The sequence below is a fragment of the Emydura macquarii genome, unplaced genomic scaffold, assembly GCF_026122565.2.
Source record: "Emydura macquarii macquarii isolate MOO-44397 ecotype Brisbane River unplaced genomic scaffold, CSIRO-AGI_Emac_v2 contig_705, whole genome shotgun sequence".
NCBI lineage: Eukaryota > Metazoa > Chordata > Testudines > Chelidae > Emydura > Emydura macquarii.
The window spans coordinates 11428183-11453769 of NW_027130842.1; the positions used below are offsets into that span (position 1 = coordinate 11428183).

The 25587-nt window shown below is 38.7% G+C and overlaps 1 protein-coding gene across 5 annotated transcripts in view; it reads left to right on the top strand.

The window, feature by feature from the left end:
* PLEKHG1 (pleckstrin homology and RhoGEF domain containing G1) overlaps window positions 1-25587 on the top strand; it is a 187458-nt gene that overhangs the window by 132448 nt on the left and 29423 nt on the right. For all 5 annotated transcript variants that reach the window (XM_067542403.1, XM_067542401.1, XM_067542405.1 and 2 more), the window contains 5 exons: window positions 7131-7231; window positions 11881-11950; window positions 22912-22958; window positions 23397-23547; window positions 24630-24761. In XM_067542403.1, the coding sequence (XP_067398504.1) occupies window positions 7131-7231; window positions 11881-11950; window positions 22912-22958; window positions 23397-23547; window positions 24630-24761 (501 nt within the window). The remainder of the gene's footprint in view (window positions 1-7130; window positions 7232-11880; window positions 11951-22911; window positions 22959-23396; window positions 23548-24629; window positions 24762-25587) is intronic.

Sequence of the window (25587 nt, forward strand, 5' to 3'; positions counted from 1 at the left end):
TTATTGATGACAGAAAGTGCTAAGAATTTTCAAACATTTAATTTTTTTTAGCATTTTATGTCAAATTAACATACACTGTATGTAATAGAAGAAAAATATGGATCAGACATCTATGGCAATCAGACAGTACATATGTAAATATACATATACATTTACATATTGGTAAAACATGTAAATATTTGGTACTTAACTATATAACTGTCAGACTATATATAAATAATAATTCATTTGGGGAGCGAAATATTAGTAAAAACTTTGAGATAAGATGATTAAATGGCTTAATCAGAATAACTTGTGGCAAACAAAACTGATAAACAAACAAGAAACAAACAAAACTGATTAACAGATTATATAGCAGAAAGCTTTCCTTAAGTAAAGCTATAATAAAATAGAAGGAAAGAATTAATTGGGAATCACAGTAGTTCAGTAAGTAAGTGGATCACTGGCAATATAAAATGCTAATGTAAAAGAGAAGCTATCCTTAAGAAGTATTCATTTTGAAACATACTGACTTTTAATAGAAAATAACCATAAATGGTGTGTGTGGAGAGGTTGTGCATAGCTAGTGTAGTAATGGCATTCATCTTTACTGAATGCTTGGAGTCATCTTCACAATGAGACACTGAGTTGGAAAAACTCAATAGCTTGGGTATGTGACACTGTGCATGTGTGCTTTGTGTGTCTATAAATTATGCATTGCTTGATTCAGATAACACAAATATATAGTTAAAGTTTAACACAATGTATGTTTTGACTCCAGCCCTTCAATAGAACAAAAATGTCCAGCTTCATTTCATGTATTCTGTGTGAAAAAATTTCTATCAGCCCTTTTTCCTCTCAAAAAAGAAGCAGCAGTAAAGAGTTAGGATGAAATATCTCCTTTGGGAAAATGTATTGATGTAAATAACATTTTCATGTGCAATAAAAGGTGTCCTCTCTGCAGAGCATTTAAAAAATAATCCTCTGTGAACATGTGACTGAAAGAGCCAATTGAAATAATACATTGAAGTACAGCTGCTGTTCCCACAGATGAATTTTAGATGGGGCTGGTTAAGGTAGCTAATTATCTTGACATTTATGGATTGCAGCCTTCCCTTTGAGGACAGGTCAGCATGTCTGGTGAAGATTTAAAATAGCAGAGGCATAAAGCTGGTCAATTTAAAATAATTTTGAGCTAGCGTGTGCACCACTGGAGGAGTGATAGAAATGATCCTATCACTCAAGGTGAGTCTGTAATGGGCATTCAGAGTTTTACTGCCACTGGTGAATATAAAGGGTTGGAAGCAGTCAGAACAATCTGCTAAGTATGGTCATGGGAAATATTTTCCAGCAGTGTATTCATCTTAGCTACTATCGACTAAGCAAGAGCTGTATTAAAATAGTGACATGTCGTCTGCCAGTGTAAATGACTATACCGTAGAGACAATTCCTTTGTTTCTGAGAAGTTCTGACTAAATAATTGTTTTTTGAAGGGAGTGGATTGATTTAAACAATTTATAAAATTAACTCTTAGACTGATCCTCTCTCGTCAAACAAATAGGATATAGTAACAATGAGCAAATCTGTGAATTACTTACAACTGTGTTTTCATTGTACTTTGCACTAATTGTAATGAGTTGCTTTCATGTGAATCCAGCGTTCAGCTGTCTTATTCTACCTGCTTATTGTGGGCAACATATTTGTCAGTATTGTTTTTAATCTTTGCCACAGCCTCTGGATACCCTACATTGGGCACCAGATAAATCTGATATAATATACACACAAAATAAGCCACTGGTGCAGATGGCAGTTGCCCACTTGCTTGGCAATATTAGCATGTTATGACAATTTTCCAAAGGCTGTACTGGCTTTCCACTTGCTTCCAGCTTCAATTCAAAATATTGACATATATGGTTTAAGTCTTGGCTGCTTACTACTACCTATCTTCCTACATGCTGCTACAGCACTTAAAGTCAGCCGAGGCCATCTTGCTAAATCCCTAAATTTGAGCATGTTGGGGGCTGAAGGACACTTTTTGCGGGGAAGAGCCCTCAGTTGTTGCCACTGAAGGCAGAAGTGTATGGTCAGTCTGCTTTCTCCCCCTTTACCCCCCAGGCCTTTGTCTGAAGAGGATGACTCTGAATTTGATGTCTGATTTTATGTTGTGGGTAAGAAGCTTTTTAACATTGACATTGATCAACACGTTGTGTACGTTTTGTGTGCTTGCCTTTTTTCAAAGGAAAACGTGTACATTGTTTAAGCAGTTCTACCCACTGACTTGTCTTTTGTATCCTCTTTTTAAAGATGTTCCGTCCCATCTTGTAAATGGATGACTGGAAGCTTCTCTAGCATGCATGTAATTTCTTGCAGAGCTGAATAAAAGATTAATATATCTTAGAAGACAAAGGCATGAGACCATGTCTTCTCTATGCAGTGTGTTTTGCTAATGTAGTTCCTGCCCTCTGTCATATGTCATAGAGGACAGGAACTACATTAGCAAAACACACTGTTTTGTCAGTGGTTTTCAACCTTTCATTTGTAGACCCCCTAAAAAATTTTGAATGGAAGTGCCGACCCCTTTGGAAATCTTAGACATAGTCTGCGTACCCCCAGGAGTCCACGGACCACAGGTTGAAAACCACTGTCCCATGGTAACGACAATCTTTTGCAGATCCCTTAGACGTAGTCTGCAGACCCCCAAGGGTCCACGCACCACAGGTTGAAAATCACTGATCTCTGCCACAGGTATTCCCTATTTTAATCTGCACTCTGAGCAAACTAGTTTAAGGCTAATTTTTTTCAAGTGGACTTAGAGCTCCATGTGCAAGAAATGCATAGATGATTGGTTTGGTAAAAGTGCTGCAAATTAATTTGCACTTAGTTCCCTGAGGTTTGGACTTCAAAATCTGCACAAAATTATTTTCTTACAAATTGATGGTTTATTCCATTTCCTAATTGCAGATCATATGCTGGATAACCAGAAGTTAGTTTCCATCTCCTTGTCATAGCCCTGCTGGTCATTCTCACATGATTATGGAGGAGGAGACGGAAGTGTGAGATAAGAGCTTTTAAGAGATTTTCTTTTCAATAGATTCTAAGGGTGAAGAAAGATGAATGGAGAAAAATGTCAAACCCAGCAAGGAAAGCAGAGCAATCTTTAGAGGGAAGTTGTTGGAAGGTTTGAAGAAATAGGACTAGAAAATTGTGTGATATCATTAAAGCAATCCTTGTTCCATAAATCAATTCGAAAAGACTTCTTTTTTCATGAAGTAAACTGTATGTTTTGCTATACCTGCCGGGAGGCAATAAAACAGCAATAAATGCAAAGGTTATAAACAAATCACTCAGTGCAGGCAGTGGGGACCATGGCTACTGACAAGAAACAAATAGAGTTAATAAGCCTTGTGCTCAGTCCTAATAAATTTCATTGGTTTCTGCACCATGTCATTATGTCTGCAGCCTGCCCTGTTATCAGAGAGCTTCAAACCTTTCATTTTGGCTTCACATGATTACAGCTGTTGATACACTGCATGCTGCAGTAGTTTTCAGTAACTGACTTGGGGTTAAAGTATCATATTCTAAAGAGTTAATTAAAATTAGTGGGGAAAATCATGTCTGTACATCTTTGATCTGCTTTCATCATTGAACCACTGAAGGTTTACATCCTAATACCGTCTCTACTTTCTGAATTAGTTTATAAAGCCTTAAGACTTTATAGCATATACGGTATTATAAAGCTGATATAAACTAGGGGGATAATATTTACTTAAGGTGCACTATGTCTATCTACTAATGCAAGTGCTACACTGTACTTTGCGCCCAGCCTTTGTCAAAGCCACTTTATGAAGATTGCTCAAAATTCACTTCTTCTATTAGCCATAAAGAAAACTGCAATCTTATAGGCAGGTGGAGAGTTGTGACGACTCCTCCCGATTGGCTAAGAATTGCACACAGCCTATTTTTGTTGCCTGTCAGTCACCTTTATCCCCCACCCTCACCCAGCCTGCCTATTGTTTCATCCACGTGCAATGACTTGTCCTTTTTAGACAGATAGCTCTTTAGAGCAGGGGATGTCTACTACTATATGTTTGTACAGCACTGACTTGGTTGGCCCGTGGGTGCTACTGCAATATAAATGTTGCTGTTAACAAAACCAGCAAGCTTTCCCAAGATGTCCTGCTCTGGCCTGTAACATCTCCAGGTGCGTGTCTGGCTAAAAAGAGAGAGTTTGAGATTTTTCTGTCCTTTCTTCTCTCAAGTTTCTCTCAGACAAATGAAAAGAGAATACAAGTGTAATTCTTTGTAATTGGGAAAAATAGATTTCATCCCCCTAATTTAAAAAAATTTGAATGATCTAGGGGTCCAATTTTTGGACAGGATTTCTCTCTCCTCCTTCCTCTTCTGCTTTGTTGAACATCACTTTCATAGTTGCAGAACTTGTGCCTGTGACTGCAGTACCAACAAAAGTCATTAGGATTTTGAAGGCCAGTCCCAAAGGTCTTAAGCACTTCCCTGAAAGTGCAGTAGTATACATTCATTAACTCAGTCATCTTCTTTAACAGATGCACTGTTCACATTAATCTTCGAAAAGCAAGAATAGAACAATGAGTTCTAACTTCCCTTTAAAGTAATGTGGGGGAAGGGAGGGGATGAAATGTAGATGTAAAGAAAATCTCTCAAAGGAGAAAAGCGGTTTTTGAATCTATAGTTTCACTGTATCAACAACGGCTAGTCAAATAGTGGACAGCAGCCAAAGCACCAACTTATGTGGAGCTGTTTCCTTTTTTTGTCAAAGCCCTGGTTCTTTATTCCTTACTAAGAATTGGTGACAGACACAAGAATGTGTGTGTATGTGAGTGTAATATATATATATATATATATATATGTGAAGTATAATGAGACTGGAAAAAAGATCACAAAACTGAGGTCATTCTCTGTACATTAGCTACAAGAAAATTTAAAAAGCAAAAGTATTTGTGGAATTAGTCCTCTTTCGGGAAAATGGAAACACCAGGTAAAATAGCACTAATGTGCAGAAGAAATTTTTCCTTTATTTGGTAAAAATGTATGTGTGTTTTCTTAAATGTGTTCTGTCATGTAACACCAGGATTCTGTTGCATTCTGCAGTGCGAAAAATAACATTAAACATTTTTAAAGGGTGGGAATTACAGCTGAGATTTCCATATTATTCATTTTTACATGGTTGTTTTTACTGGAAGGGCAGAGAAGGTTAATTTATTACATTCACTCATTCTTTACATTTTGTTGAAAAAGAACCACAAGTTAAACCTACAGCTGGAAGAGTCCCATCTATTTTGCATTTGCTTCTGGCTCTTTGACCTAGAGTGCTGTATGCAGCAATTTTAGCTGCCTTACCAAACTTCTTAAACTGCCTACTCTTAGGCAGCTCCTGAGTAACAACAAAAGACCAGTTATAGGGTTTAGAAAGCCCCAGGGACTCTGTTTTGATGACTTATTATGCAAACCTACTTCAAGAACAGACTTGGACTGTGAGGTCACAGGCTGTTAGAGGTAGTGGTGGGATAGGGATGTGTATCACTGAGGTGACTTTTGACACCATGACTTTTTTAAGAATTAAGGTTGTGCTGCTTGATTGCTATCTGCCACTTGTGAAGTTGTCTTAGGGTTAGAAAATGATGCTACCCAACCAATTAGAAAAAAGAGGGTGTTTTTAGATGGTGCTGGTGAATGATGCATTTAATCAGGGAGAATGTGGGGATTCAAATTTATGTGAGGATGGAAATGCAGATTACTAAATGCTATAATAAAAAGGAGCAGGAATGATTAATCCTGATTTTCTTGCACCTGTCATTGTGCTGAAGCCAATGCAATTCCACTAGTGTGAAACGGGTATGTGAATGGAGACTTAGGTTCTGTAATTCAAAATCTTCCTTGTGAGTGCATCTAAATGCCAAGGGTCAAATTCATACCTGATGTAAATCCAGTCAAGACAAAGTATTTACACTGAGGATGAATCTGGTCCTGTGTGTGTCTTTTTTTTTTTTTTTTTTAATGTCTTTGGAATGCAATTATACTGTAAAGATTTTCATAGTCTAGTTGACATCTCACAGGGTTCCTTCCTTTTAGTACTGTGGAATGTTGTGTTGCTTTTGGTAGGATGCCACACCACATTGTCTAACCCCAGGGTAAAGGATTTTATTTATTTTTATTTCACATTGTTTCAGCTGTTTTTACTTTTCCTTTATTGTTTTCCTTCCGCCTGCAGAGTTTCTTTATGAATGTTGTAGCAACGCACTGGGTTCCTTGGTTTATGACTTATGCTCTGCTAAATAGCTCTATGGGTTTTGCTCTCCTTATGTGAGGAGCTGCACGATAATGAAAGGTGACATGTTGGGGAGTAGAGCCCTTATCAGAACCAGAGGAAGAGTTTGACAGCAATGATCTTGCAAGAATAATATTGTCTTGAATACTTTGTTACCTGGTTCATATGTCATTAAATACAATTTACCGTAATTCTAGACATAAAACAAACAAAAAAAAAAAGAATCTTTGCTAGAGTATATCCCAGTGTAACATGCCGCCCACATGGATCAGTTGTGTGCCAAGAGATAAACATATAGGAGTTTTATCCTGTACAAACTGGTGGTGTGAGTGCATTTCTTCCTTTTGGGATTAAAAACAAATCCTCTTTATAGCTTTGAAATGATTGCATTTTCCAAGACTCTATTCATGGGATCACTGTTAAATCCAGGTGTCTTACCAATATAACTCACTTAAAAAAAAATTCCTAAAAGACACTCATTAAAAAGAAAATGAATGTGGAAGAACATAATTGACTTTACTGAGTTATTAACTGAAACAATTAAACTGTCATGGGTGAAATCTGAATTCATTTGTATGTCGGTAGCTAGAAAAATGTAAACTGTCCAATCTAAGCAATATAGCTTAGCATTCAGTCTTTAGTTATTTTCTTGGTTTGAGTGAACAGATAAGTATTGTTATCTTTCATAATAGAATGACTGTTCACAGAAGAGCTACTGAGCAGGATTACTGTAATAATAATGTGAAACTGATATGAAGGGACTCATCTGCACAATTAAAGTTAGCTCCTTTTACAGATCTAGAAAAGGACCGGAGTGTTTAAGGCATCCTTCTCATTTATTTCACAGGATTATCTTGACTGTATCACTGACCAATCCAAGCTCTCCCTGGGGACAGAAGAACGATCAGCCCTATTTGGAAATATACAAGATATCTACCATTTCAACAGGTAAGTTAATATTTGACAAAGGGAAAACAAGGGAGGAGACTGTATTAAGGGAAAAAATACTTTTCTCCTGGGTAAGTACAGCCAATGAATATAAAATAAGAAATTGATATTTCTTTGATTCTCAACAAGATTTGTTTTATGTTTCTGGTTAGGCCATCTGTGCATTGTGATTTTAGCTGCTGATTGTATGAGTAAAATTTGCCTTTCATTTATTTGTGTATTTTCCTTTCTGCCTTTTGTGCTGTGTTTTTGTAGATATTTGCGCATAGACTTCCCCTTGCTGTGGCTGAGCCTATCCTGAAGATTATGTGAAATGAAATTCTTGCCTTTTTAAAGGGACATCATCAAATCCCTTCCTTCTGAATATAGCTACGCATCCACTGCATGTGGCTTCTGTGGTGTTCCAGGAGCATTGTGAATTAATACACTGAGACTCTGCATTAAAATAATTCTCAGCTTTATTTAACATGTCTATTATGTGAGCATCTCCCGTGCACTCTCTTAAACTCCCAAATTCTCTCTCTCCATATACAGGTCACTTGGAGGAAATCTTCTCTAGTCTCTATAGGTGTTGTCAGGTTGTGCAGGTCTTGCAACATCTGCAGGTATAGGACCATAACTCTGCCAGTTCTGACAGAACATTTAGAAGGAAATGCTGCAAACTGAAACCTGTTTCTTACTTTCCTGTCCCATATGCAGTTTCTTCCTACAAAAGAAAGAAATTTGGCAATGTAGAGACAGCATTTTGCAAAGTACTGAAGTGTATTCATTTCAAATAGCAAAACAATTAATAAAAATACATTATATTTTAAAATATCAATGTTTTAAGAATTAGTTGCTCTTTTATTGCTAAGAATTATCAGCAAAGTTCTCCCCCCCGCCCCTCAAAGCTAATTTTGATTTATATAACAAAAATATTAAAATAAATAAATAAATAAATCTATCCCATGTTCCAGGCATTATTCACGAACTCTTGAAAACCCTATTGATACAGTAATGAATCTAGCAGCATAATTTCATCCACATACTCAAGGTCAACCACCATAAACAAAAACAAACCAAACAAGCAACAAACAAACTTTAGTGATAGTATTGGTGTCCTACACTCCCTCAATTCCCTTGCTCATTGCTTATTTCTCCAGAAAGCCCAAAATAGATATTTTTCATCATGTCTGGCAGGTCATCAGATTCCTTCAAACCAAAATGGGGAAGTGAATTCTAAGGTTGAGGGCTCATCACAGAGAATATCCTTGCCAATAGACCACATTCCTATTGGGTGCCAGATTAAAATGCCTCCGCTGATTACAACTGGAGCAGTATCAGATAGGAGAGAGGTAGATTCTCAGGTAGGAAAGCCCTAATGGACCTGATTGAAGAAAAGCAATGCCTAAAACTCCACCCAGAAACCTAAAGCAGCTAATGTAGTTCATGGAAAATTGGTGTGATGTGCTCACAGCGAGATACCCTGCTCATCAAGGGGCTGCTGCATCTTGCACCCTCTTCAGCTTCGGAATGGATTTAAATTGTAATTTTATGGGAAGCATATGGAAGTAGCCTAAACATAAAGGGATGGAGCCATAAAATCATGATACTGACATAGGGAAAAAAATCTCGACCATTGCTGTCACCTAATCCTCCAACAGCAAGAACCCCAACTTCCCAACTTGAGTAATAAACAGCAGACAAATATCATCAATCTAAGGGACCAACATAATCCTCACACTGTGCTCAGATTCCTTTCTGCAACCTACCAACATCATCACATCAGACTTATTTGGCCTGACCTCCAGACAGCTTGCCTTCATTCATGTCCCAGTCTCAGCTGGGTAAAGTGCTTGACCTTCTCACCAGCTGGAGAATAGTCATCATCACCCCCTACTCTGAGCATGGCCAAGTTTACGCTACCAACTTCTGGTGGCATAGCTACTTAGGTCAAGGGTGGGATGAGGTTTGATTTGTGACCAACATAATTGTGCTGGCAAAAGCCCCTAGTGCAGATGCAGTTGTTCTGGCAAAACTGTAAGTTTTAGTATAAATACTAAAATAAGTCTTTAGTATAAATACTGTTTAGTATTGCATTGACTGTTGCAGAATTGTAAACAAAGAACTTCACCAGTTAAAAAGCTTTTCAGATCACTTTTGAGGAGAAATAGTTCTGCTTGTATTTTAGAGATGCATCGTGTGCTTTACACTTGAAATTCTTCTGAAGTTCTAGTAAAACTATCTTTAGTGTCTTCCAAGTTCTATGAGGAAATTGTAGATTTGAAGATTCTGAGCATATTCATTATAGATTCAGGGATTTACTTCTCCTCTATAAAAATTCATTCTGGTCTGAAACTTGGCATGTAGCATCAGGGTCCTAAATGCATTCTAGAGTCTGCTTGCTTACTTTATTTATTTTTACATTTAGAAAAAGTTGCATTTGGCAGGAGTGTGTATGTGTGTGGTTTTATAGCTTCAAAGTGAGTTTGTTTTTTTTTCTAAACTAGTATTTGGCCATTCACCTGGAATGTGGATTTAGATGCTTATGGGTATTCAGAGAAATAAAGATCAGTCACTTAATTTTAAAAGGTAGTTATTGTAGACCCATGGTAGGATTTATCTATGATGATTTCATAAGGGTTTGTAATACTGGGATTTTGTGGCCTTTACTTAAACATGAAAGACTGTGATCCAGTTCATAGAGCTTCTTGTAGCTGAACCACTGTTGCATTTAGAGTGCATCGATTGTCAAGGGGTGGTTATTGTGAGGCTAATTCCAATGCTTGCATCAGGGCCTCTACTTTGAAAGCTCCCCTTACCAAAGTCTTTTGACTCATGGTCCAACTTCTGGACACACTGATCTTTTTTGGTAATTTGAGGGGCAAAATACAAGTCTGGACTCCTAGTTCTATTACTACTTTTCTTGTTTTCAAGTGGGAATTGATGTCCACTAGGGTTGGTCCTGCTTTGAGCAGGGAATTGGACTAGATGACCTCCTGAGGTCCCTTCCAACCCTAATCTTCTATGATTCTATGAAGAAATCTTTCAGATGCAAGCTTAGAATTCCCCCATGCAGAACTGTGATGCCAGAAGCCAGCTCTCACCTGGGACAAAAATGGAACCTAAGAAAGGATCTCCTGAAAAGAAGTTAGGTCCTATAAGTAATCTCTTTGACAAGACATTAGGATTACTGTTCTTAATTTTGTCTAAGTGTGATTATCATTCCAGATTTAAGAAAGCTGAAGACTGTAGAAAGCTCAGAGGTTTTCTTCCTCTGCTTGAATTTTCTCCCCTTCATCTTCTATATGTTTTACCCTACAAAATAAGAATGATCAAACTATTTCTTGAATCATCCCTCAAGAATGGAATCTTGGACAACAGTGACCGTATTCCCTCAGTGCCTTGCTCACGCTATAAAAGAATTCATTTCCTGCTTGGAGTGTCAGAAGTATTACTTCTGGGGGTTTTATTTTCTTCTGCGTTTTCTTCTAGACATCCAGTAGTCCAGTTTATAACTTTCTTTCAAGGAAAAAGCTTCCTTCCCTCCAGTTATTAAAGGTATATAAGGGTTTTCTTACTTTAAAGTTATTACAATTCTTTCTGTATATGAAACACATTCCTGCTACTCATCTGAGATTCACAGAGTAACTGAGATAACTTCTCCTAATTTCCTTCTATCAGGCTAGGTGTTTCTAGCCTCCTAGAACATATGGAACATGGAACATATGGAAGTCAGGAGTTGTTACACAATAGGACATTTGCTTCACTGCATTTTAAATTTCATTGTACATGAACATCACTCCTGATTTTCAAGTTTACCTGCTGACCAACTCTTTTGGTGTGAGTAGAATACAAGCACTGAAGTCAGCATATTTCCCACAAACTTGAAGAGACTCTATTCAGAGAATTGGTTCATCTCTTCTTAGAAGATCAATATCCCATGATCATGTTATGATTTGCGGTTTATAAATAGTATATGCTGGAATGTCATTTCCAAGAACCCATTCCCAAAACAAATTTATCTCAACCAGAGCTCCCATAATCAGGTAAGGGAGAAGACCAGAGGACCTCATCAAGTCAACTAACAACCTTGCTTTGCCAATCTATTTAAAGTGGAAGGCCCTCCAGTGCAATGGTGATGGGGTCTAGTACAAAATCCTGAGAGAGAGAATGAAATCTGAATTCATTTAGGGTGGTTGAGGGTAGTAGTGTAAGTGTTGCTTTTGACCACCTAATATAGGATCAGAAATGGAACTCCCTAAATCAAGTGCATGTAATTCTAGGCATATGTTTGTGTGCATCTGTGTTGTGCATGTGTTGAAATTGGCCACATGAACATGGAGATCTCCAGTCAGATGACTACTTGGCAGACGTGTGAGCAGAAACCTGTTTGGTGTGGACACAATCAGTGTTTTCATACGAGTGTGCATGACTCAGTTTGCAGACCCTAATGAACGGAGATAACACAAATAGCAGATAAGAAAGGCAAATTACAGTTGTATTTTCTGCAGAAGGAACAGCAAATGTGTAGGTTTGAATATTGGTCTGGTTATAATTAATGCTCAAAAAGGAATGGCTATTATGATGTGGGAGGAGACAAAGAGGAAGCATATATATGTATGTGTGTATGATGTTCATTTTTTCTTCCTTTCTATTTATTTTATTAGTGAACTTTTGCAAGATTTGGAAAACTGTGAAAATGACCCTGTGGCTATAGCAGAATGCTTTGTTTCCAAGGTAAGTGATAATATCTTACTACTGACAAGAATTGTCAGCAGAACATCTTGCCACTGTAGGCAAGATGAAGAAGAATCTATTAACTTCTGAATGCCTAAACTTGATGTCTGGTGTGATTTTAACAAGATAAACCTTGCAGAGCAAAATAGAGGGGAAGAATCAGTTTTCTGTCCATTGGGTTCCACACACCATTTCTGGATCACTGTTCATCCCTTCTGTTCCTTTTTTAAATGATGCGGGTGATTGTATGATTGGCTAATGGTCAGATACGTAAGCAGCCTCAGAAGCTTCTGGAGTGTGAAATCCTACCAAGCAAAATCCTAGGAAATCCAGACTTCATCCAGATAATTACAGACAAAAATAGAACTGAACCAGTTTACCTCACCTGTCTGTTTTTGTTGGGGTAGAATTCAGTACAGTAATCTCGGGCTATATTTTAGTAGATTCCAGTAGTCAGTTCTGGGTCTTTAGTATCTTCCAAGCCTAGGGTCATGGGGATAAAATTGCCTCATTAAAGAATTGCATAAGCTGGATAGGTTCATACGGGACTCTGGTGATTTATTGATTATTCCAAGTGTGCTCGTAGATTGCATACAAAGCAAGAACCTTGATGTGAAATAAACATCAAAAGGGACATTGTCACATTAAACATCATGGGCTAGATCCTTACCTGGTGTAAATTATCACAAATTCAGTGTAAATTGTAAAGTTTAAATGCATTGCCTTGAATGGATCTGTGCTGACTTACACCAGCTCTGGATCTGGCCCCATACATGTCTAAAAAATTACTTTTCACTATTTTCATATTTTGTTTAGTTTTTGCATTTCATTAAGCTTTGAAAGGGAAAGTAGATTATTCAGTTTAGCTAAGTTTTGCTTATAGTAAGTCAATTTCACTTTCAGGTTCTCAAACTCTATGCAATGCTACAGTATTTGCAGGCATAGGATGTAGGGAAATATTTGTTGTAAAAAGCCTGTGCTTATTGGAATTATAACATTATATTCATGAAACCATTGTGTGTGTGTGTGTGTGTGTGTGTGTGTGTGTGTGTGTGTGTGTGTGTGTGTGTGTGTGTGTGTGTGTGTGTGTGTGTGTGTGTGTAAAATAAGCTTCATTTTGCAAAAGCTAATTTTGGTCCAAGTTTGACCATAGTCAGCTTTAAACTTGAACTCAACGTATGACCCTGTGCTAAATAAAATTTGCTTTTATGGCATAATCACATATACAAAAGAAAATAGGCTCACAGTCACACAGCATTTGATCATGTGAATTTCACCTAGAAAACATTCAATCTTTTTAAATAAGTGCAAATCCATGATTTGATATAATTGTGAACTTGTTGGCACATTTTCAGCAAAGACTGGTGGTTGTGGATTTGAATTTTTGGCTTAGTAAATAAAATACAGGCTGCCCATAGTAAATACAGACTAAAACCTGCAGCTTAGTTTGTTGGTCTCAGCAGGATACCTTTGATGGTAAATCAGCTGATAATGTAAAGTCACTAACAGACCAAAGAACCATGCAAAGCTATGACATTACATAAATATTTAATAATAAATTACAATATTGTTTAAATAAAAACCTGTTCATACCATCTTGCATTTTATTGCAAATAGCTGAAAGCAGTCAGTGGTTTGGCAAGGGACAAAAGATAATTTTTTATATATTTGTAGTCATCTCACAGTTTGCTGATGGATCATTTGTTCCTAGATCATGAATGGAATTTAAAAAATCCTGATGCATGGAGTCTGACAATATTTTAATACATTGTGGGCCAGATCCTCAGCTGGTATAAACTGGTGTAGTTCCATTGAAGTCAGTGGCGCTATGCCAGCTTACACCAGCTGTGTTTCCTGCTTGTATATCTAGCAGGTTAATTTGTTAACTTCAGTACATTAGTTTTCTGAAACATTTTGGCTTTTGCTAGTAACTGTAATCAGAGGCTGATAAGAGGCTTCCCTTGCAAGCTTAACTATGACTTAATTATTCACATAAAAGTTTGTTTATATATTTTCTTGCCAGCTCCCAGTCTTTCATTTTCATTGTAAGGATGCCAGTGTTAATTAGAAGACTGATTTCAGTATTCCACACATTTACATTTAAGTGAGGAGTTGTAAGGGAGTGTTTAATTCTGGCACACTGCACTTTTCACTCAGCACCCAGAAATTTAGAACGTACACTTCTGAAACACAACCAGCAACTTAATGGGGATGGAAAGTCTTGCTTTTAATTTAGCAGATCATTAATGAAAGAGGAGAAGCAGGCAGTTGGCTTCAGCATATCGGCACCACAGATGCTTACACTCTGATGCATCTTTTACCTTTATTTTCTTTTTAAGTGCCTTTTATATATACCACAGTGCAGCAAGAGTTGAAAGAGGATTGTAGAGGTGGTTTTTGCCAGAGTTTCAGTGTAGGAGACATCCTGTTCCAAAATAAGATTTGACAGTATTCGCCTTGCATGTTAATCTTGGAATAGGCTAAGCATAAGCAAGGGATAGTTGAGGTGCACAGGTTTTCCTGTTGCATCTGAAATCCTTGCTGAATTGACGGAGGTTTTTCTTACAGGTGGCACTGAGATAGCTAAGGCTTGTTGATTAAGGAGGCTTCATAGTCCATGTCAAGAGCTCTTTTGGGTTGGTGAGGGAACTCTCTCACTTCATGACAACTGTGGGCCCATACAAGGTGATTTCAGACTCCATGCAGAGATGACCACACTTTAAATCTAGTTTGGTGATTGCAGATGTCAATATAACTACTTTGGCTTGGTTAGACCTTTTCCTGCTATTGTGTAGACCAGGGTTCACCTTAGCTTCCACACAAGGATACTGATGAATGCAGTTGGGTTTCAGAACTCTCTAAGGGATTTAGTCCAGTTAGTTATCCGCTCTGTAGGTTCCCCAGTAGTGGGATTCCTCTAGTTTAAAATATTCACAGAAACACATTTCACCACTTTGCTGGCATCCTAGCTATTTCTGTGTGCAATTCAAAGTGTTAACTTTGGGTCTGAGATGATATGTCTTCACTGCAAAGTTAGCCTGGGCTGTAGCCCAGGTGTATCCCCAGCCTTCCTTCTATCCACACAGGAAAACATCTAACCCAACCTTAAGGGTGCTTTAAGACAAAGCAAACAGGCAAGGCTGAGGGTACATGCTTTAACTTGAGCTTCACTTCAACCCAGGCTGGCAACCTACCCGCTTTGCACTGAGAACACAGGCTAATTAAACGTGGGTGCAGTTAGTCCTCTAATCCTATCCCACAATTCTACATAGGCTGTATTTTCTTGTCTAACTCCTGCCTTCTTTTGCACTTGCTTTATAAACCCAAGTTTGTCTGCTCCATTTTTTGCTGCACTTTCACAGCATTTGCACATTGATACTGTCCAAGAAACCCCGCATGCCATGCTGCCACTTGGCCAAAACCTGGTATCAGCCTTCTGGTAAAGCTGTGGAGTGATACCAGTAACTCCTGAAGAAGAGCTCTGTGTAATCTCGAAAGCTTGTGTGTCTCACAACAGAAATTGGTCCAATAAAAAGATATTACCTCACCCACCTTTTCCATCAGTATGACCCATCCATCATTAGGGGAAATGTACCCCCAAATGATGTTTTTACATCTAGTGGACAGAAAAGAAACGGAGAGGCAGGAAAGTCACTCGGGTGCCCTATGAATCACTTTGTGGTTTGCAGATTGAATTCTTTACTGAGATTCTCAATAAAAGTTCTTGCTGCCAAATACTTTTTGCTTTCATCTTCAGAACAGTCTGTATTAATAATGAGTAACTTTCCTTGGAAGTTATTTACATAAATACATTGTTTTCCTGTCACTGCCATGAACAGCAGCTCTGTGCTAGGTTAGAGACAGTGAGCACTTGGCAAATTAATAGAGCAGCCACCAGTTTAGTGCATGTCTAAGAACCATAGGATATTGCACCAGAAATCCATCCCAGCACCAGTTACATGTCTGGTATGAGTAGCATTTTGCAGTGGGAATGCTCCACCTGTGTAGGCTAACCCTGGCAAACTCTGTAATGAAGACATAGCCTGGTAGAACAACCCTCTCCCTAAAATCTGTTATAAAGCAGATGAGATCAACTGAGGCATTTGAGCTACCAGGTCTATATTGTAAATGACAAGAGACAGGTACCCAAGCAATCTCAGTGGAGGAACATTTGACTCTGCAGTTTTCATCGCTGACTGGTCTAACAGAGCTCGATTTATTTTGGCTTTAGAAGTGCAGTGCTCTCTCAGGGGCTTCCTGGAGGGTAGGATGAGTACCGGGTCATGATATAGGGGAATTTGATTTGGTTGTTTGTATGTCATGCTCTTTCTTTAGCTCTGAAACAAGATAGATTTTATTTTTCACTAAATATACATGTGCCATGAGCCATGTTGAAAGGCACATTCATGTCTAAAAATAGAGAAGTAAAATCTAGGGAGGTGTATATAGTATGGTTGCTTTGCTTTTAACACTACAAGATGTTAATGTTTCTAAGAATTCAGGATTGTTGTATATCATAAATTGCAGATTTATGCCCATAGTCTGACAACCATCTATATGCTTAGCTCTTCCTAACATCAAAAGCAATTCTGGAATGGATTTAGGAAAGTATATGATGTTGACTGATTTGTCGCTTTGAATGAGTCCAACTATACCATACTGGAGATAAAATTTTCATGTTGACTATCTACAGGCCTTTCCACTTACCTAACTCTTTAAGATCTAATGCAGTTACGGTACTGCCATAGTTTGGTGAAATGCATTTGTGAACCCAAAGGTACCTTGAGTATAAAGTATGCAGTCTGTCCAATTCATAGGGCAATAGTGTACATGCCACTATTTTAAAAAGACTTAACAGTTATGAATGTGTGAGTATTTTTTGAGTATTTACCATCTCACTTGGTGGGCAGATAATTTTCATTTTGTCATTCATTTATTGAAAATTTATTTTTATTTTAAATGTATTATTTTGTCCTTTTTTATAGCTAGACTAAAATGTATTATTGGGGAAAAAAACCCAAAACCCTACCTACCCAAAGAAGAATTTTACTCTGAAAAGGGAGATGTGCCAGAGACTCCATGCAGAAAACTGCTCTGTTGCTACTGATTTTACAGGGAAGATGCTCAGATACTACATTGATGGACAGCAGTGTAAAACTCTAAGCTAAATCTGTTTTTTGTTTAACAACGAATATTTTCCATTAAAATTTTACAATATATCCTTTTTCATGCGGTTTGAAAAGCAGAACAGTCAAATGGAAGTCATATAGAGGTTAAGGATCTGAAGGGACCAACAGATCATCTAGTCTGACCCCCTATATATCATAGGCCACCCAACACCGCCCAGCACACGTACGGTAAACCCAACAACTGAAATGAGATTAAATGAAATAAGACCCATAGGAGACTGGGCTAGTGTGTGCCACAGGCAGAGAATAGGAGAGGTTGAGGTGCACTGTTGCTCCAGGCCACTGCAATGACAGGGAAATGATTAAGTGATCTATACCGAGATGATCCCGGCATGTGGCCTGCACCCACTCGCTGCAGAGGAAGGTGAAAAACTCCAAGGTCGCTGCCAGTTTGGCCTGAGGGAAAACTCTTTCTCAACCCCACACATGGTGATCTGTTAAACAGTGAGCATGTGAGCAAGAATCAGCCAGCTAAGCACCTGAGAGAGAATACCACCTCAGAGCCCTGGCCCACCTCAGTCATGGTCAATCTGGTGCTTCAGAGGAAGGAGATTTTAAAAAAACCCACAAAAACCCTCCCAGAATACAATGGAGTATTGGGGAAAGGAGTGCGGGGGAAGGGTGGTGGATCCCTTTCTGAGCTCTGCTGCTGGCTGGCTGAATCCCTGCAGCATGAGCGTCAGGAACACACATTTCACGTTTTTAAACCAGAAGTGAGCCTGAGGGCTGTTGAGTTCTGTCCCCCACCATCACAAGCATCTCCATCATACAATCAAACTCATACATTTGTCCAGCTGGCTCTTAAAGCTAATTAAGTTGTTTGCCCCTGCAACTTGTAATGGGAGGTTGTTCCAAAACCTCATCCTCTGATGGTAAGAAACCTTCTAATTTCTAGCCTGGATTTGTTCATGGCCAGCTTGTATCCATTTGTTCTTGTGCCAACATTGTCCTTCAGCGAAAATAACTCTTCAATTTCCCTGTTATTTATTTACCCTCCCCATGTATTTATAGATATTCATATCCCCTCTCAGCCTTTTTTATTTTTGCTAGACTAAACAAGCCAAGCTCTTCCAGCCTTCTTTCATAAGACAGGCACTCCATTCTCCTAATCATCCTAATAGCCCTTCTCTGCATCTTTCTCGAACATGGGTGATCAGAACTGTACACAGAATTCCACATGAGATCCTACCAATGTTTTCTACAATGGCATTAATACTTCCTCTATCTGTCTTGGGAATGCCTCACCTAATACATCCTAGGATTGCATTTCCCTTTTTCCCAGCTGCATCACACTGGTTTTGATTATCTTTCCATTTAATTTAAATTGAATCAAATTGTGATCACTCGATCCAAGGTTATGTGCTATAACCAGCTCTTCCATGATGTCCTCACTACTTACTAAAACCAAGTCTAAAATTGCATCCACCTTTTGTTGGTTCAGTGATGATTTGATAAAGAAAATTGTAATCTATCACATCCAAGAACAGCTCGGCCCTACCAGCTTTAGTGGCATTTATTCTCCAATCTATATCTGGGAAGTTACTTTCCCATCATAACACAGATCCCAAAAGTATTTCTCTCTCTAATAATATCACCATCAATATCAGAGGCTAACCCTGGGGGGGCTATAGCAGACCCCTATCACTATCCTGACAAAACCTCTTTTACAATCCTTCCCCAAAGTGATTTTCATCCAAACAGATTCTGTTTTGTTCATACTATCATTTCATATTTCCTTACAGTGCTACCTACTTTTACTTCTATTCCCATGTCCCCTAAACTGCATACCCTTCAGGAGCTATATTCCAGGCATGAGTGCTATTCCACCACGTTTCTATAATCCCTACAATAGCTGGTTTGACCTCCTGCATCAGTAGTTCCAATTCCTCCATTTTATTGCCCAAACTCCTTGCATTCATGTACAATCATCTCAGTTCTTTCCCTCAGACCTCACCCAGTTTTCTAGCTTGTGGTATTCCATTATCCATTACTATATCTTCATTTAGCTGATTTTCCTGCTCCTATATATTGAAGCCAGGCATGAAGATTTCACAAGTCTCTCTCAACCTTCTCCCCTCATCTCCCAGTTTAAAGCTCTTCTTATCAGTTGAATAGCAGAAAAGCATCCATTATGAATAAATGGTCCCAGAAAACATTATGTTCTGTACCTCAGTCCTGTGGTGACTTTTTAAAAAAAATCATATTATGATTAAGTGGCCATGTGAATATACTGCACTTCACTCATAATATTTTAAGATTTCTTGTTATATTTTGCCTTTTCTTACTTGCATTTGATATTTTTCTTTGTTCTGTAGTTGTCTTACTTTAATTGATACTGAATTTTATCATATTTATTGTCCTCTTTAGCACTCCTGGCTTAATAAGAGGGATAACTTGATTAATAATGGTTGCTTAAGAAAATTATACGTCTGCTACTCATTGAGGTTTGGTTAATTCCTAGGATTTGGCTGAGATGTTTTTTAGCCTTAGCTATTAGTTCCAAGCATGTACAGTAATAGGTTATGACACAAGCTTATTGTCTCTGGGTGTGGATACAGGGCGTATGTAAACCACCATGAAAACTAGCAGTCACAGCAAAATTAGTCCAAGCATGAAAGACTAAAATAAATCATTGAACTGTATCTCTGTCAAGACTAAACCAAAGTGATCAGTAATGAAGATGGGGGTGGGAATTTAGAAGGAAATACCGGATTGTAGCACAAGTGAACTAATGAGTCCTGAGAGAACTATATTCCCCTGGAGAAATTTGGACTGGAATTAGAATGATTTTTAAAAAATATATTAAAATCAGTCGATAAAAGCTGAAATAATTACTGAGCTGTCCCCAAAATTGACTCTGCATATAGGGGCCAAATTGCACACTCCTGTATAATGTTGAGTAGTAACTAAACTTGCAAATAGCTCCAATGGATTCATTGAGGCTATTTGTGAAGTAAAGTACTACTCAGTGGAAGTAAAGGTGGCATAAGCTAGCTTATAGTGAAGAGGCTGGACAAGGTGAGAGGGGAAGGGAGAAGAAAGTGAGGGAAGTGTGGATGGGAAGACAGGCAACTGAGTGAGCTCATTCTGTCCAATGACTATTCTAAAACACATTTATCCCATGACAGCCTTCAGCTGAAGTGACACTGGTCTTCAGGACGCTAAATATTGCCATTGTGACTTTCTTTCAACACAGATATCTGGTCTTTGCATTAATGAGCTATTACTGCTCAGAAAGTACCACTCCTGGAGCATGGTGATTGTGTTGCATTGTGTTAGAACAACTTATGAAGATATCTGTAGTGGAATCTCGGTGTCTTGTTTATTATTCCAGGTCCTGTAATAGCAAGGATGGGGAGAGCAATTGCTTCAAAAATATTTGATAGTTACCCAACACCTTTCTTCCCATTCACCCTCTAGGATACCAAAGCGTTGCATAAATTGCACATCAGCAACATGCAGCTGTCTTTGGGATGGAGGTAACAACCAGACATCACCAAAATGCAAGAAGGAATATTGTTTTTAAGGTCCCAGGCAAAATAAAGTGATGGGTATGGGGAAAGTTGTGGGGCAAGCAGGAGGGCAGGGAAAATCAGGCTCTGGTGCTTAGAATACAAATGGCACAAAAAGCTATTATGAAACAGCATTATTGCAAGGGGTGCCTGGTAACCCCACTAAAGTTTGAACAAAACAGCATCAATGGTAACTTCCTGTTCTCGTACACTCATAATTTTCTAAAACACCCACCTTTGTGGCTAATATTTTCCATGCTTAGTCTCTGCTCAACTGTGAAATTACTTATGACTGTCTGAAAACTGCATACTCAACATGCCCAGTAGAATATTTCCTTAACCCTGCAGGTGCACACTTAAATGCAGATGTGCATGCAAGTTGTTTAAGATAAACAATTACATAAAAAGGAGCTTAATTCTACTGACAAGCAGCTTATCTCCATATTTATTCCTTCCTTTCTGACTTTTCTTTAAGTAAAGAAAAAAATTTAAAGCTAGCAAAATAGTTTTAAGGTACTGTCAAAGATGTCAAGATCAGGATGAAGAATTCATTAGTCAAGAAATTCAAAAGTTAATTGCTTAAGAAAGTAGTGTGACAAAGCTCTTCCTCTACCTCGGTGGGTCCAGCGCTTCCTTCTGGTGGAAGGTCAGGGAACTACTTCACCCTTTAGTGTTCTTCCACCCTCTAGTGGTGGGGGTGGGTAATACATCCTTTCTAAGATGGCCACTCCCTGCTGGCTCCTGGTCCTGTCTCTGGTTCGCACAGGCCATGGCCTCTTCACTGAGGCTCTTGCCCCTCCAGTGAATGGCCGGGGGGGCATGGAGGGGCAGTCTTACCCTCGACTTCGGGCCCCAACCCAGGGACCCTACAAATAGCAGCTTCACACTGTTGCTTCAGGAAAGCTGCTCACTTCCCTGTGTTACTTCCTCATGCCCCTTGACTTAATGTCCGTACCCTGCTTGGATGGGGGTCCTTCCTGGCCTCCTTGCCAGGGAAGGCTGTTGACCCTTGACAGCCCCACTGGGTGTGGTAGTGCCCAAACCGAATGTCCAGTTCAATCTTTCCCTTCTGGTAAGGTCTCTTCCCTTAGGCCTCAAGATCTGGGAAAGGTCCTTTGCCCTCTTCGGGCAGGGTTCACCACCACACACACACACATCTTTCCCCCCCCCCCCCCCTCCCCCGGGTCTTTGTATTTGCAAGGTTCTCTTCTGCCGGCGTTCTGCTCCTCCTCCTAAACCCTCCTGGTTCTTGACAGTATCTTGTCTGCACACACGTGCTGGTAGGTCACTTTACTCTCACAACTCCAGCCACACCCTTTCTCTAGAGGGGAGGCTTTTAATAAAACCTAGGCGGGGCCTTGATTTGGCTCCAGGTGTGTTAATTAACCTGGAGTAACCCCTGCTCCCCTACCAGGGGAAAAGGGACTTGCTGAGCCTGGGGCTGATATATTGGCCTTCTAGCACTCTCTGATCTGACCCTGTCACAATAGGAATGGCCATTCTGGTCAGATCAATGGTCCATCTGGCCTAGTGGCTGGTGCTGATGTTTCAAAAGGAGTGAAAATAATAGATGACCTGAAGAAGAGCTCTTTGTAAGCTTGAAAGCTTCTCTCTCTCACCAACAGAAGTTGGTGCAATAAAAGACCCACTTTGCCTCTCTATTATACTGGGACTAACACAGCTACAACAACACTGTATATATCGTTTATATAGCACTGTTATGTAACTGTGTGTGGTGTTGTTGACATGTAAATATGCCAAACAAATAAGGCTCCCTATCCCCAAATAATTTAGTTTGAGTCTGATCCTGCAAGACGCTGGATGGCTTGAGTGGGAGATGAGGACATTCCACATCCCTGCAGAATTACATCACAGGATAGGACCCTTAACATGAAAGTCAGTAAATAAAAAAACAGGAAATACAGAAAAGAGTGGGGTTTGTTTCTTTTCACTTGAAGGCTCGTACAATAGTTGAATTTAGAATTTTTTGAAAGACAGGCAAAGGAAGATTGGCAGATGTTTCATGGGAGGTTGTTCCAAGGATATGGAGCGATGTGAAAGCAGGCAGCCAGTTAGGGTTTGGGCAAAGGGAGCAGCCAAAAGAATAACTTTGTAGAGAGGGGGATAATATTAGTGTAATAACTGGCAACAATGTGGTTGAATTTATGTTGTCCAATGAAATAATGTGCATTGATCCTAGCATTTGTAGGTAGTTTTGATAAAATCTGAATATTTAGTATTCTTTTGTCTCCATATCTAGAGTGAAGATTTCCATATATATACACAGTACTGCACCAATTATCCAAGGTAGGAATATTTTGTTCTCTTTTTTGCTTTTTCTTTCTGCTTTGTCCCTTTTTAGAAGATGTGTAAGTAAAGAATACAATTAAAATACAAGCAAATTTTTTTTCATATGTATAAAGGTGTTTGTTTACTTGTTTGGTTTTTTTTCTTTCAACTAATGATGATATAAAAATGAAAAGTGCTTATTTAAGACATTATTACTTTATAAATCCCCATTAGCCTCCACTAATAATAAAATAAGGACTTTATTTTGCAATGTGTAATTCCAAAAAGAGTTCTGCATATGAAAGGAAAGTAGGATTGGGCTCAAAACTAATATAGGAATTTCATGATCGGCAGGGGTTTGATATTTCCAGTAGGGGAAAGAAAGAAACAATTCCTGACTGTAGGTTCATACATACAGAAACAGCATATCTTTAAGGAGATTTATTATGTTTTCAGGTCAGTTGCTGTGCTAACAGAATGCATGAGGAACAAAACACTGGCCAAGTTCTTCAGAGAACGGCAAGAAGCTTTACAACACTCTCTGCCCTTGGGATCATATCTCTTAAAACCTGTCCAACGAATCTTAAAGTACCACCTGCTTTTGCATGTAAGTGCTGGTTCAAAAACATTTTTATCTAGCACTGCTGTGCCTCCACATCCCTGCATGTATTACTACACTGGGAGGTTGGGACAGTTTTTTAGATTTTTTTAAAGATGTGCATTCTTTTGTCAACATTCAGTTTTTTACACATGGAAATGTTTTCTGTCTCTAATCTCTTGACAATATATAAATACGTTTTGAGTGGAAAGCATATGGTAATTGTTTTAGACACATTGAATAGGTTAATGCATCCAAATAATTAGATTTATTCCGGTCTTTTATTCCAATCTTGCTTGAGAGTGTCATGTCAGGAGTAAGCAATTTCATGCAAAAATTTCTTTTAGATGAAAAACAGCTCTTTTTCTCCATGTCCAAATGCTGGGGGCGGTTAGAAGGGAAGATAAATACTTATAAACACCATTTATTTGTCTGATTTTTGTGAGGAGTGATGATTGGGGAAACATGAACCATTTCTGTATCCACTGGATTGAATTCAGAACATTGTCAGGAATTCCTGCTTTATTGTTAACATTTTCCACATATGTTTTCTGTTACAAGATCACATTGTAATTAAATGTAAAGACACAGAGATCTTAATTTAAAGTGTCTGGTGTACTCCTTCTGCCCCACCCCAGCCTAACTCTGAATGAATGTAATCAAGTCAAGTTTTTGTAGGCAGGATACATATACCCTTTGTTTTCAGAAATCAAATGAGTGTCCGTCTAGAAAGAGGGTAGTGAAGTAAGAGTGTGTGTGTGTGTGTGTGTGTGTGTGTGTGTGTGTGTGTGGCGTGCACATGTGCGCGCGTGCGCATATACACACACATATTAACGTGCTGTGTTGGTGGCTCAAGTGTCATTCTGCTAGTATGCACGTTGGCATCAGCAGTCTGAGTGGTACTTCGGACTGTGAGACTTTGCCTTGCCAATTGTGTCTAGCCCAAATTGGTAACGATAGCACACTATTACCACAGGAAGCAACATTGCATTCACATCATTTTGATGCCAGGACAATAAAGGCCTTGTCAACCTTACATCTGATTTGAAAAGTCAAGCTGAAAATAACTGGCTCCTTATTTGTTTCATTAGGAAATAGAAAATCACCTTGACAAGGACACTGAGGGTTATGATGTGGTGCTGGACGCCATAGATACAATGCAGAGAGTGGCATGGCATATTAATGACATGAAGAGGAAACATGAACATGCTATCAGGCTGCAGGTGAGCTCACGAAGATATCTCATGGGTTATTAACAACTTTTTCTCTTGTGTCTATTTAGGGTTGCCAATTTTGGTTGGACATATTCCTGGAGGTTTCATCACATGACATAATCTTTCATTAAAGATTAATCTTTAATTCCTGGAGACTCCAGGATAATCCTAGAGGACTGGCAATCCATTGACTGCCACGAATGCTTTAATGTATTGTCAGATGTATAGCAACCACTCTGCTATTTGAAGGAAGCTCACAGCTGTGTGCTACCTCAGAAATATAACTCTTATCTGCATGAGGAAATTTTTCCCAACGTTGCTACCAACAACAGAGTTGAAGTGGTGCTAGCTTTGGTTAGAAACTTTTTGAAAATGTCCTTAATGTTGGTGGGGTCTAATCAGGGGTTACTAGCACCTGACCTGTAAGATGTGATGCTTATAGAAGTTATACCAATGGAGATGGAGAACAAACAACCAGAAGAAACGAGGAAAGGAAAGAACAATAGTACAGAGCTTCATTTTCTTAAGGCTGTCACTGTTTGTTATGTTTATTTGTATGTATTATTTATTTATTTTGATTTAAATAATAACTAAAAAGAAATTTATTCAAGGCTGTTGCCACCAGAATATACCATTAGCAATACAAATATATCTCAGGTCCATTAAATTATCTGTTCAATAGAAACTTGTCCAGCCATCTACCACCAAAAACCGCTTTCTGCCCTTCCATCATCTAGGAAGCATACCCTCAGCTTTCTGCAAAAGCCCAGTCAAACAGATGTCTTTTGCAGCCTCCCCAGAAGGTCATCAAATTTGGACTATTTCAGACTGGGTG